The 12,506-nt window shown below is 63.0% G+C and overlaps 1 protein-coding gene across 1 annotated transcript in view; it reads right to left on the minus strand.

The window, feature by feature from the left end:
* Positions 1–553: 553 nt before the first annotated feature.
* SLC7A5 (solute carrier family 7 member 5) overlaps positions 554–12,506 on the minus strand; it is a 30,319-nt gene continuing 18,366 nt past the window's right edge. The window contains exons 3-11 of the mRNA XM_065898638.1: positions 6,524–6,629; positions 6,037–6,081; positions 5,524–5,647; positions 4,967–5,070; positions 4,459–4,555; positions 3,749–3,898; positions 1,970–2,147; positions 836–899; positions 554–788 (exon numbers count right to left, since the gene is read on the minus strand). Coding sequence (XP_065754710.1) covers positions 844–899; positions 1,970–2,147; positions 3,749–3,898; positions 4,459–4,555; positions 4,967–5,070; positions 5,524–5,647; positions 6,037–6,081; positions 6,524–6,629 — 860 coding nt within the window. The 3' untranslated portion in view covers positions 554–788; positions 836–843. The remainder of the gene's footprint in view (positions 789–835; positions 900–1,969; positions 2,148–3,748; positions 3,899–4,458; positions 4,556–4,966; positions 5,071–5,523; positions 5,648–6,036; positions 6,082–6,523; positions 6,630–12,506) is intronic.

The raw sequence follows: 12,506 nt of genomic DNA on the forward strand, positions 1-12,506 counted from the left end.
GGGCACCACTGTCGATCAGCCCAAGGCCTTTCCTTCTACAAGCCTTTCATTCAGATGTTCCTTCTTTTCTGGGGTTGGGAAGGGAGCTAACGCAGGTCTTTAAGGCAACGAGACATGAGCACGTGGGTTAGTTTCACGAAAGTCACTACATCTACGGTAACAGAGAAACGGCAAAGCCCAAGCGCGTGTGTCCAGGCCACCGTCCAGAGGGTTCTCAGGGGGGGTTCTCAGAACCCCTCCGTTCTCGAGACGTGCCGGAATCTGGCGACAGGATCTGGTCCCTCTGAGACACATTGTGCTATGGGTGGCATTAGGGGAGAAAAGACGCGCCCCCGCCCCCGCCAACACACGTTTCTTTAAAAAATAATCATCTTGGTGGTGTCGACGCGACCTAAGATTAAGTTAAAACAAAAATAATAAAGGGACTTCCCTGGCGGTCCAGTGGTTAAGACTCGGTGCTCCCAATGGAGGGGGCACAGGTTCAATCCCTGCTCGGGGAACTAAGATCCCACGTGCCGCACGGCGCGGCCAAAAAAATAAAGTTAAAAAAAAGTACAAATACACAAAGGTGAGAAGGGAGAAGGCCCGATTCTGCAGGAAGCCCCGCGGCCTCCTCGGTCCAACGTTCCCGCCTCCACGCTCGAGAGGTATCCACAGACATCCGTCTTCTGGGACTAAATTCGTACCAGGGTTCACAGTGGCCCGGCCGCCACCCCGGGGGAGGGACAGTGGGGGCCCCCAGCTGAGCTGCCTGGATGATGGAACCGGAGTCGCTTTCTAAGGGGTGGGTGGTTTAAAACAATCTCTGCGTTTTCTTTCCGGCAGCTTCTCAGATCCTGTCGCTTACGTCTCCTGGGGAACCACATGCATGAGCTTCTGGCAAAGGACCGTCGTGGAAACTGCCAGGAGAAGAGCGGAGTTACTTGGGGATCCTCTGGTCCCGGGCCTGGGGGGTCAGGGCAGCAAGGGATGTGGACTCACCCCGCCCCGTCCTGAGGTTGTAGGAGAAGCCAGAAAGCCAGAAATTTATGTGGAACCTCCCAATTTGCGTGTGTGTGGGCGCGCGCGCGTGCGCACATCGGGCCTGCAGGCCTCCTAACGGTTACGTTACTCAGGGAGGTGTGGCCAAGGATCCCGGCAACAGGCGGGTGCCGGCTCCACCCCTCATCCCGGTTCAGACCCCAGGACCATCGAGAGACGTAACTAGATGGTGGCCCCCCTGCTGGAGGCCTGTGACACCACACCCGGGCCACCGCCTGGCAGACCTCCAGGACCGGCAGCCAGCACGCCCACCGCGGACCTCAGAGGGGCTGGAACAGGCGGGTGTGCTGGCGCCCAGGAGAACCCTTCACCCACAGAGCCTTCACGAGCATCACTCGGGGCAGATTTCAGAACGGAGGGGCCCTGCTCTAGGCCCTGGGTGTGTTCTGACAGCTCTTCAACAGGGACCACAGTCCGGGCTGGAGGCAAAGCTCCAGCGACATGATGGACAGCGTCCTGGGCCCCGGGCAGGTGCCCATCAGAATTCTGGGACGGCTACCCCGGGGGATTTTGAAGCCCATGCAGGAGCCTGTCACACTAACAGCGGTCTCGGCACAGGGTCCTGAACCAGGCTTGTAAATGAGCCCTGTGGCCACAGTGCAGATCCTGCTTTCTCCTCCTCAGCCGGCCGGGTTTAAGCTGGCGGCAGACGGGGATTTCGTTACTTGGCAAGGGCGGCCTGGATTTCTGGAATCCCTTGTCCTGAGACTAGCTGGGCGCAGCTGAGCGCCTTGCCCTGAAATACGTGGGCTAGGTCACCACCAGACACGCCCAGCACCGTCTGCTCGGCCAGGGCCTCACACGTCCCGACCCCGACCCCCCGCTGACCCAGGGCCGTGGGCACTGCCTGCCGCGTCACTCCTGGCCAGGCGGGCGGGGCAGACCCCAGGGCGGGTGGAGGAGGCCCGGCCTGGGGGGAGGTACTCACAGATGCCCTGCAGCAGCCACTTGGGCTTGTTTTTCCACCAGACGCCGAGGAAGTAGATAGGCAGGCCACTGAGGATGATGGTAAAGCCGATGCCACACTCCACGGGGGTCTTCCAAAAGGAGACGGCGATCAGGAACAAGCAGGCCAGGATGAACAACGCTGGGAGAGCCAGGTGGACCTGGGGAGGGGACGCAGCTGACACGGGGAGCGGGACCTCCCCGCGGGTCCTGCACCTGCGGTGTCCTGGCCAGCCCTGGGAGCACGGCACCCTCCCTGTGCCCCTGCCAGAGCCGGCCTCGCCCTTGGGCCCACCCAGCCCCTCCCATGGACCCCCCCCCGGACAGCCCTGCGCCCAGCTTCTCCTTCCGGATCCAAAAGGGCCCGACCTCCCGGGCTGCCGCACTCGCCCTGCGGCGTCTCCAGGGTTCACTAGGGCCTGAGGCTCCCCTGGGTCGTGCTGGTCTCTTGAGAACCTTGTTCTCCGTTTACCCACCTCAGCACCCAGCGCTGGGCAGTGACTACCCAAAGCCCAGCTGGTGCTGGCGGGTGAGCTGGACCAACCAGGCTTCCCAGGTGGGGGAAGGTGGGCCCCCCTGGTTCCCACATCGCAGGGCGGGACCCCGGCCCCGCCCCTCACCACTGTCCCGTGGCGTTGGGACAATGCCTCTGGGAAGGCCGTGGCCACCCACCAATAGGCAAGGGGCACCCACCTTCTCAGAGAGTCCTTGCGGATGGACTGGACCACAGGCTGCGTGGCCGCTTGGCAGACAGCCCCGCCCACACAGGGCCCAGAAGAGGAGCCACAGAGGCACCCACAGCACAGCCAGGGCCCCAGGGACACTTGTCCCCTGTCTGCACCCACCGTGCCTCCTGCCAGGCGGCCTGTCCACACCCGGAACCCGCCCTCTGTCTACACCTTGGCAAGAGACCCTGGGGTGAGCGAGGGTCCCATCAGGTCGGCCCTCATGCCTGCTCCACCCGCAGCTCCACAAGGACAGGCCTGCTCCCCACAAGCAGGGAGCAAGGCGGTCCAGGGCACTGAGGCCGCCGGGTCCCCTGGCGGAACCTGTCCAAGACAGGAAATCCGGTCCTGGCTGGCATTGCAGGACTGCTCGGTGGGCGAGGGGCCCGTGGACAGGCGCCAGCTGCTGGCCACACGCCACCAGGACCGGATGAAGGGCAGGAGCTGCCGGTCGGCAGCCGCCACGCCACGGGCTCTGCCCTCTCACTCCGGCATGCCTGTCGGGGGCATAGCTGACGTGCTCACCAGGCCTCCCCAGCAGGGGTGTGATGCCCTTTTTGGAGAAACAAGGTCGCCCTTGGGCAGCTGTGCCCAGTACTGAGTTTATGAGGACACAGAAAGCCGACCTCAGGCCGGGGGCACGGTGGGCAGCCTGGTGCCGAAAAGCCTCCGTTCACTCAGGGGCAAAGTCAGAGGACGCGGCCCTCCCCAGACAAGGTGGGGCCCGTCCCCTCCGCCCACGTGCGGTCTGCTCTCGGCCACCCCGGCCGCCCGGGGCCGCAAGCTGCTTTACTTCTGCTCCTCTCCTTTCGCTAGAAGATAAGCTCTAGGAGGATTAGGTGCTGGGGGTGGGGGGTGACTATCGTGTCCTTTGACGAACCCCAGCACCTAGAATCAAACAGTCATCAACAGAACTCAAGGCTTCTCACCAGGGCCCTTGGAGAAGGGTGCCCTGAGCCCCGGTGTGCAGAGGGGACGGAGGCCCACAGAGCGACGCTGGCTGCCCGGGCACACGTGGGGACCGTGCGGACCCTCACCTTGATGGGCCGCTCCAGATCTGGCTTCTGGTAGCGGAGCCAGATCATCCCGATGATGGCCAGGGCCACACAGAGCCAGTTGAAGAAGCTGAAGAAGTTGATGACGGAGAATATGTCTTTGGAGAAGGCGTACAGCAGGGTCATGGCGCACTGCAAGCACGGGGATGGGCCGTGAGCCGCTGCCGCCGGGACACGCCTGGCGGGCGGGCTGACCGCACGCACCCACTCCCGTCTTAAAGGAAGATGTGGTCTGTGGGACACGCAGGCCCTCACGGCAAACGAAAGCGCTGATGGGGAAGGGGCCAAGGCGCCTGGATTTCAAGGAGGGGTCACAGGCCACGCGCTGCCCTGTGGGGGAGGTTTGGCTTCACACGCCTCCAGGTTGTTTCTGCTTCTTGTTTCTCTCTCTCTTTTTTTAAATAACCACCATGTATTAATTTTGGAACGAGAAACAAAAAACCATCCGGCGCCCTGTGGAGTTCAGGGGAGCGTGTGGCGAAGAGCACGACGTGGAGACACACTTCGCGCTATAGCCCGTCTCACCTCCACCTCGGCCTCCGGCCCGCAGCCCGGTGACACTAGGCGGAGCCGGGACGGCGTGGCCGCTCCCCGGACTCCCTCTGCAGAGCCCACAACGATCCCCGAGGGACACGCCCACCCTCCACCTCGCCCCGCCAGTGACCCCCGCCCCATGGAGGGCGGGGACTCACCGTGAACACGAGCGAGGGCACGGGCGTCAGCAGCTGCGGGTGGATCATGGAGAGGATGGAGGGCAGGTGGCCCTCCCTGGCGCCCACGAAGAACAGCCTGCGGACAGAGGGGAAGGCGGTCGGCCTCGGCCGAGGGACCCAGGCAGGTGGGGAGCGGACGGGGCCTGTGCTGAGGACCGGGCTCCCTGCCGTGGGCCTTGGTGTCCCCCACGGAGCCAGCTGGCAAGGGGCCCTGTCACCTCCAGCCCCCCGCAGGGCTCACGTGAACCCACGAGAGAGCCTGGACGGACACCGCAGTTGTGTCACCTCTGGGCAGGAACGTGCGTTATTTCTGTGTCACTTGAATGTTTTGACAGTTATGTTATTACTCAAAGTAACAAAAAATAGAGCTCTCCGAGAGCACGCGAGAAAGCCACACGTGGCAGCTCCCCACGCGCAGCCCCGCCCGCTCCCCCGCTCTGCCGCCAGAGCCTGAGTGACCGAGGGCGGCGGCCCTGGTGGGGCTCACCTGGAAGACGTGAAGAGGGACCCGTTGACGGAGCCAAAGCAGGACAGACCCACGAAGACGGGGATGATCCAGGACATGACGCCCAGGTGGTAGTTCCCAAAGTCCTAGACGGACGCTGAGCGTGAGCCCTGCCCCGTGACGCCCCGACTGCCCCACCTGGCCGTCCGCAGGCTCCTCACCGCCCCCCACCCCCGGGCTGGCCCACACACAATCCCCTCCCCGAGGGCTCAGTATCTATTCGGAACGTGGGACAGGCCTCTGAGGTGGGGCTGGAGGTCCGTAATGGACTCAGCCCCTCGGCTCTAAGAGCGACCATCACTGGAACCACCACAGACGTGCCAACTTAAAACTGTCCAGGGTGGTCTGGGCACCAGCGCTGCTAAAGCTCCCTGTGGTCCCCACATACAGCCAGTGCCCTGCACCCGCTGGCAGGCTTGCTAAAGCACCAGCTCAACCCCTCTGAGTAGGAGCACACTTTGCAGACGAGGGGCCCGGCCTGCTTCTCATCGTGGGCTCGGAGGGCCGCGGCCGGCTCTTAGCGGCAGGTGGCATCTTACCACGGCCACAGCCTCCGACGTGAGCATCTGCTCAGGGGACAGCGTGGTGAAGTAGGCCAGGTTCGTCAGCACGTACACCAGGGTGACGATGGGGAGGGAGATGATGATGGCCAGGGGCAGGTTTCTGCAAGGACCGGGCGGGCGCATCACCAAAATGAAGCCCCCGACGGGGCCGGGCCCGTCCCTCGCTGCAGGGGAAGCGGCACGTGACCAGCAAGTAGCTGGAAGGTGGCGCTTGGGGCAGGGCAGCTGTGCAAACCTGGGCCAGCGACTCAGCCCTGCCGGCCTCCACACCCCATCTGTGAAATGGACTTCCTGCCCATTCTGAGGACGAACCTCCTTCTAGATCACACGGCCCCCATGATCCTGACCCCAGGGGCCCTCCCGGAAGGCCATGCACTGCTTTTGTCGGGGGCTGGGCTGAGCCCAAGGATGGGCTCTTGGATAGAACCAGGCTTCTTCCTTCTCTCAGGTGAAAATGATAAAAACACGCGCCTCTGTTCGCATACATACCTGTAGGGATTAATCATCTCCTCTGTGACAAAATTCAAGTAATTCCTAGAATTGAGAGAGCAGACTTTTATTACACGTTCCTCCCGCAGTCATCGGGAAGAAAGAACGCAGGTTCCACGGGGAGTCCGACCTGGCTGCCCTGGGCCGGTGGAGAGGGGACGCCCACACCCCCAGGGACGCTCACTCCCTCCTGGTGAGCAGCTGGGGCCATGGGGGCGCCTCCTGAGATGGCGATGGTCCTGCCCCTCCCCAGCGCCACCCCCCCTGGGAAGCAGCACCGTCCCTGAGGTGTCAGCAGAGGTTTATCTCGGGGCCCCATTCTCGGGGGCAGGACACGAGCCGAGAACAGCACTGCTACGAGGGCCCCTCTGTGCTTCCTCGGGGCCCCACCCCGTAGAATTGCCCGTGGATGGCCGAGAGGTGTGGATTTCTGGACACTTTGGGGTCTGGCACATGTGCCCCAGGGCCCGGATGTTCTAGAACCTACCATCCCCCGTAGGCAAAGAGGCCGCTGTACAGGGCCAGCACGATGTTCCCCACGTCCACTTTGGTGCCTTCAAACGAGGACTTGGGGTCCAGATTGAACATGTTACCTGGCAGGGGCCAAACAGACAGATAGGGATTCTGGGTTAGAAATCGTGGCACGGAGGCCAAGCCACAAGTTCCGCAACGTTCCTGGATCAAAATACAGTAATAGACAAAAATGCAACAGATTAAATGCACCTGTGAGCCCCCAGACTCCCAGGGGCCGGGGCAGGCAGGCAGGGTGAGCGCGGTTCGGCTAGGTCTGAGGCCCCTGGCCCCGCCCACTCGAGATGGGGAGGGCAGCTCTGCAGACCCCCGGCCGGGCAGACACCCAGCGCCCATCTGTGCCTGTGGGACAGGATGCCTGGGACGGGCGGGCACCGGGGTGGGTCTGCCTTGCCTGGGCTGCAGGGCGCTGGGCGCCTCAGAGGACGCTCCCTGCAGATCTCAAGATGCGGCCCAGTCAGGGCACCTGGGCTGCGTCTCCACTCTCCCCCTTAGTGTTGGGAGCCCAGAGCTGCTAAGCGTAAGCCAGCCTTCTCGTCTGGGCACACGAGCTCCCGAAGACGACCTGGACCCGCCCTGGGATGCGGCTGCACCCGAGGGGCTGCAGCTGGTGAGGGACGGTGGGCTCAGCTCTGTTCCCTAACCCAGATGGACGTACTGGGCTCTTGGACACAGGGGGTCGGCTTCTCTGCTGACCATTTCCACCCTGAATGGCTCCAGGCGTCCTGGGCTTGTGGCTGTTATCGCTCCAACCTCTGCCCCTGCCTTCACTGGCACCTCTGCTGTGGCTCCTCTTGTGACCCAAAAGGACACCTGTCATTGGACTTAGGGCCCCCCTAACCCAGGATGATCTCAGCTCCATCCTTTCCTTAATTACACCTATAGAGACCCTTTTCCTGAATAAGGCCACATCCACCGATTCCGTTGGACATGTTTTGGGGGCCACCACTCAATCCAGTATGGTAGACGTGAAATGTGGGGGCCTTAGAAGGGTCCCTGGCTACTAGGACAGTGTCTGGCCCTTTCTGAGGCTGTTATACCATCCGTGAAATGGCCCCATAACACCCAGGCCCAGAAAGACTCGCTCCATAAGGAGGGACCAGCCTGCCAGCCAGGTGCCGACAGACACGGGCAGGGGCTCGGCCAGAGTCCACGGGGTTTTCGTTCCTGGCTCCGCGGCTCTGGGTGCGGCCGTGACACAGGCCCCATGGCTCTGGATATGAGGGTCTGTGCCCCGTGCTGCCGAGAAGCACATGGTCTAGGACCCGAGGGACCAGGCTGAGACGTGACCCTGGGGCTGCTACATGGGTCACTGCCGCCCGTGGCTGGAGGATCTGCAGGTCCCTCGGGGGACGGGGGGATGGGGGGATGGAGGACGCCATGCCTTCCGCAAGGGCGATGGCCTTGGTCACCCCAGGAACACAACACGGTGATGGTATGAGGAGGAGGTCGAAAAGCGGACCCATGGCAGGGAAGCTCCCATAAAACCCCGTCATTCTACCCAGCCAAAGCCTGCACTTCAAGGCAGCACTGATTTCCTCTGGCAAACACCGCGGGGGGAGGGGAGGGACCCCAAGTTCCTTTCTGGGTCCAGATGCCCTGGATGCCTGGACTCTGCCCTGCAGGTGTGCTCAGGCGTGAGCTGGGAGAAGGACTTAGGACGCAGGAGGTCCCTTCCGCTCCCCAGATGAGGCCACGGTCTCGTGATGAGAAAAGGCTCCAGGGAGGGTGGCACCTCACCCAGCCCGCCACCCACACGTGGATCTGTGTTGGAGGCCCGGGTCCTGAGACCGCCTGGTCACAGGGTGGTCAGCAGGCTGGTGGGCGGGGGCAGTGCAGAGAGCCGGCTCAGGACAGGGCACCCCAGCACAGCACCCAGGGCCTGGCTGCTCCCCATGGAATGTTCTGGAATGTGCCTTCCTTTACATCTGTGAGGAGGGGGAGGGGCATCTGTCCCACAAGTTGGGGAAGCTGAGGCTCAGGCCACCTGCCCACAGACCTGGGTCTGGCCTCCTGAGCAGGCAGGCAGCTGCTCCCACGACCCCAGGTCTCCAGAAGACCCTGCACCCCTACAGGGTGTCGCTGCTGCCCGTCAGGGTCTTGCAACTACTTCTGGAACATTAAAGGCCTTTCACAGCAAGGGCTCCTTACAAGTAAGGCACTTGTGATTTTCTCCTCAATCTGCACCATTTCCCCATCAGGACATACTTCGATCTCCTGCTTGTGCTTCAAGGGGAACTGCTTTTCGCACATGCTGGAAGATAGATCTTGGTGCAGCCATTAAAACTGGCTCCCAGGACTTCCCTGGTGGTGCGGTGGTTAAGAATCCGCCTGCCAATGCAGGGGACACGGGTTCGAGCCCTGGTTCGGGAAGATCCCACATGCCGCGGAGCAACTAAGCCCGTGCACCACAACTACTGAAGCCCGCACGCCTAGAACCCACGCTCCGCAACAAGAGAAGCCACCGCGATGAGAAACCTGCACGCCTCAACGAAGAGTAGCCCCCCGCGCGCCACAACTAAAAGAAAGCCCGCACGCAGCAACTAGGACCCAGTGCGGCCAAAGATAAATAAATAAATAAATATATTTTAAAAACCTGGCTCCCACCTCGAGCACGATCCTGAATTAGTGACACCGTACACACGTGTGCACACACCATGGATACACGCACGTGCGCGTGTGGGCTAGAGACACGGCTACGCAGGAGGACGGGCTGTGCTCTTGCTGAGAATAAAATTCAAGGCTTGAAATACAGGCTGGGCTTACAGAACCACCGTTTTCAGCCCCGCGGCCTGGGAAGCCTCTGTTTTCATCAAGGGGCTCCGTGCTAACAGCTTGGAGTCCTGACGTAAACGCGTCATCGCCCTGAGACAGTGGATGGAATTCCTGCTGCAGAACGGTTATTTCCTGGATTTAGAGTGACTTTGCAGCCTCTGAAACCCCAAGAAAATACTAGCTGCTCTGGCCCAAACGCAGACTGAAGACTCTCACGGGCTCCACTGGGGGCCGCGGTAGGACAGGTGTGGCCGGGCCGTCCTGCTGGGAGCTCTCTTGGTTATCCGGGGCCTCTTTCCCTGTCTACAAAGCACCCGAACGCCCTGGAGGAAAGTGGGCATCCAGGTGCACAGAGGCCAGCACACCCCCTGCTTCTCTCCTGGCACGGTGGTGTGGGGGGGAGGGGGTTGAGGGGGAGCTCCGCCAGGAATGTGGCTGCTTTGGGCTCCCATCCACCACTGCAAGTCCCTCTGTGCTGCCCCCTCCCTGTCACCTCCCTCCTGCCGACAGCCAGCGCCCGATTGGGTGCACACATGGGCCCCCTCGGCAGAACTCCTGGGTCTGTCCAGCCTCCGCCTGAGCTGGAGGGCCGCCTGGATCAGACCCGCAGCCGGGCTGGGCACCCGACCAAACACTGGCCGAGCTCTGCCCTCCTCTCCACGGGCACCTTGGAATGGGCGCCGGGCCTGCTGGCTCTGCACGGCACTTGGCCCCGGGACCCCCAGGACAGGCACGGCTCGGGGGAGCCCGCCCGGGGACAGTGGCTCCACCTGCCCGCGCCGCCCGGGCGTCCTGTTGGGGCTGGAGCCCTCACAGCAGCTGGGCTTGCAGAGGTCTGGAGAGCTGGGGGGGCGTGCGCGGCACCTGCCTGGTAGTCTCCAGAGCAGTAAAAGAAGGGAGGCAGCCACACCCCATGGAATGATGTGTGTCCGCAGCCGCTCGGTGCCTGGCGGCCACCAAAGGAGACACAAGAAAACCCCCTGGGAGGGCAGATCAGGGCAGATCTCAGACCCCGCACGGTGGTCTCAGCCACCCACCGGCCCCAGCAACCAGGGGACATGCGGTGATGGGAGACACTTGGGATTGTCACGGCTGGGGGCGTCATCCAGCGGGTGGAGTCTGGGTGATGCAAATACCCGGCAACACACGAGACGGCCAACACAGCGAACAGTGCCGGGTGGGATCCCGCTATAGACGGTGCTGGCAGGTGCGTGGCTCATGTCCTCGGCCGTCCCCCCAGTGGACCCCAAACCGGGATGCCATCCTTGTTAAAAACACAGAGCTCCAGATGCCGGCCAGACACGGGATGGATGACCTCGTTAACACCCCCACCCGCGCCCATGACCGCCGAGCTCCCCACTCCAGCTCTGTCCTCATGGGGCCCCCAGGCCCACAGAAGGCAGGCAGGCAGAAAAGTCATCACGATGGACAGATGGGGGAGCACAGGCCCTCCCGCAGGGGCCGGGGGTGTGGGTCCCCTGGGCCACCCCGTCTCTGGGGCTTCTCGGCAGGCCTCAAAGCCGCCTCTAACTCGCTGCTCACCCAGAAGGTGGTGCCACCTGGGGTGGGTCCCGCCCCGCCCCGCCCCGCCCCGCCCCGCCCCGCCCCGCCCCCAGGCTCACCCGAGGTGCAGGCACAGGCAGGCCCCGAGGCCGCTTCATAGGGTCTGCCCATCTCAGAGGGCCGCGGGAAGGTGAAAGCTAGCGCAGAGCCACATCCTGGGCTCTCTGGCAGCCTCGGGAACCAGGCTGACTGGGGTGGGAGTGTTCACAAGGCCCCAGGAGCCGATTTCAGGGAAAGCAGCCCAGACCCCTGCGTCATGCAGACAGAGCCATGGCAACCCTCGACCCGGGGGCGCAGGGCACCCCACTCTCAGGAGCTGTGCGCGTGGGGACGGGACCAGGAGCCCCGGGGGATGTGCCAGCCCCTCTGAATCAGAGGACAAGGGCTCCTCATGGTGTCTGCGTCCCCCCAAGATCCTGCCGGGCTTACGTCACACTCACCAAGGCTTGGCCTGGGCCCGGGCATGGGAACCCACAGTCTCTCAATGCCCAGCCTGGAGATGGCAGCTGGGGGCAAGCTGGAAAAATGCCAGAGCCTCAGGGTGACCAGGCCGCGCCCTGCCCAGTGCTCTCCCTCCTGCCTCTGCCCACGGGTACTCCTCCCAGGACGCTGACTGTGAGAAAGTCATTCCCCAAACCAGGGTGGGCGGGTGTCCACTGTGCAGGAACCTTCCACCTGGTCCCTCCTGAACCCTCTGGGGTTCCACATAATGGTCGTGTATGTGGTAGAGCGCACTGCACAGGTTACCCCCAAAGTTCATGTCCCCCCGGAACCTCAGAAGGCGACCTGCTCTAGAAAAGGATCTTTGCAGATGGAATCAACGCAAGGATCTCAACGTTGAGACCATGGACGAGGGTGGGCCCTAATTCCCCGAGAGCGTCCTTATAAGACACAGAAACACGGGGGCCACGTGAGGACAGAGGCAGAGTGATGCAGCCACGAGCCCGGGAACCACTGGAGCCGGAAGAGGCAAGCACGCTCCTCCCTCCAGGTTCCAGACGGAGCCCGGCCTGGTTTTGGACTGCCAGCCCCAAGACCGTGAGGGGGTAACTGCTGTCCTTTTAAGGCCCTGGTCTGTGTCCTGTGCTGCCCCTGCCCCACAACACCCCCGTTTCCGCTGTGCCTTCACAGGCAAGGTCAGCACATGCCACAGCCGGGGCCTTGGATCCCGCCTCACCATCACGGGCCAAGCGAGCAGGTGCTTGGCCGTGGGACTGAGCCCCATCTGAGAGTCAGCTCTGTAGGACCCCTGCCCTTAGCGGGTCTCCTGCTCTACCCAGAAACCAGGCACCCTTGGGAGGCTGCATCCCACAGCTGGCTTGCCGCGGGTCCCTCTTTCCCGTCTCCACACCCCGGGCTGAGCGCACGGTGTCTGGTGCCTATTCTCCGCTCTGCCTCGGGGCGGGGGTGGTGACGGTGCCCATTCACCGTGGCCAGCGTCTGTCTCCGGTGTCGTCCGTCTTTTAAACTCCTGGAGGAGCTGCCCCGGGGCCTCAGGATCAGCTTCAAGCCTCAAAGGACCCTCTCTGCACTGCACAGGCTGCAGAGACCCCTGGGCACAAAGTGTGCCCAGCACAGGGCTGTGTGGCTGCCGCCCCGTC

Source organism: Phocoena phocoena, chromosome 20 (genome assembly GCF_963924675.1).
Source record: "Phocoena phocoena chromosome 20, mPhoPho1.1, whole genome shotgun sequence".
NCBI classification, from domain to species: Eukaryota; Metazoa; Chordata; class Mammalia; order Artiodactyla; family Phocoenidae; genus Phocoena; species Phocoena phocoena.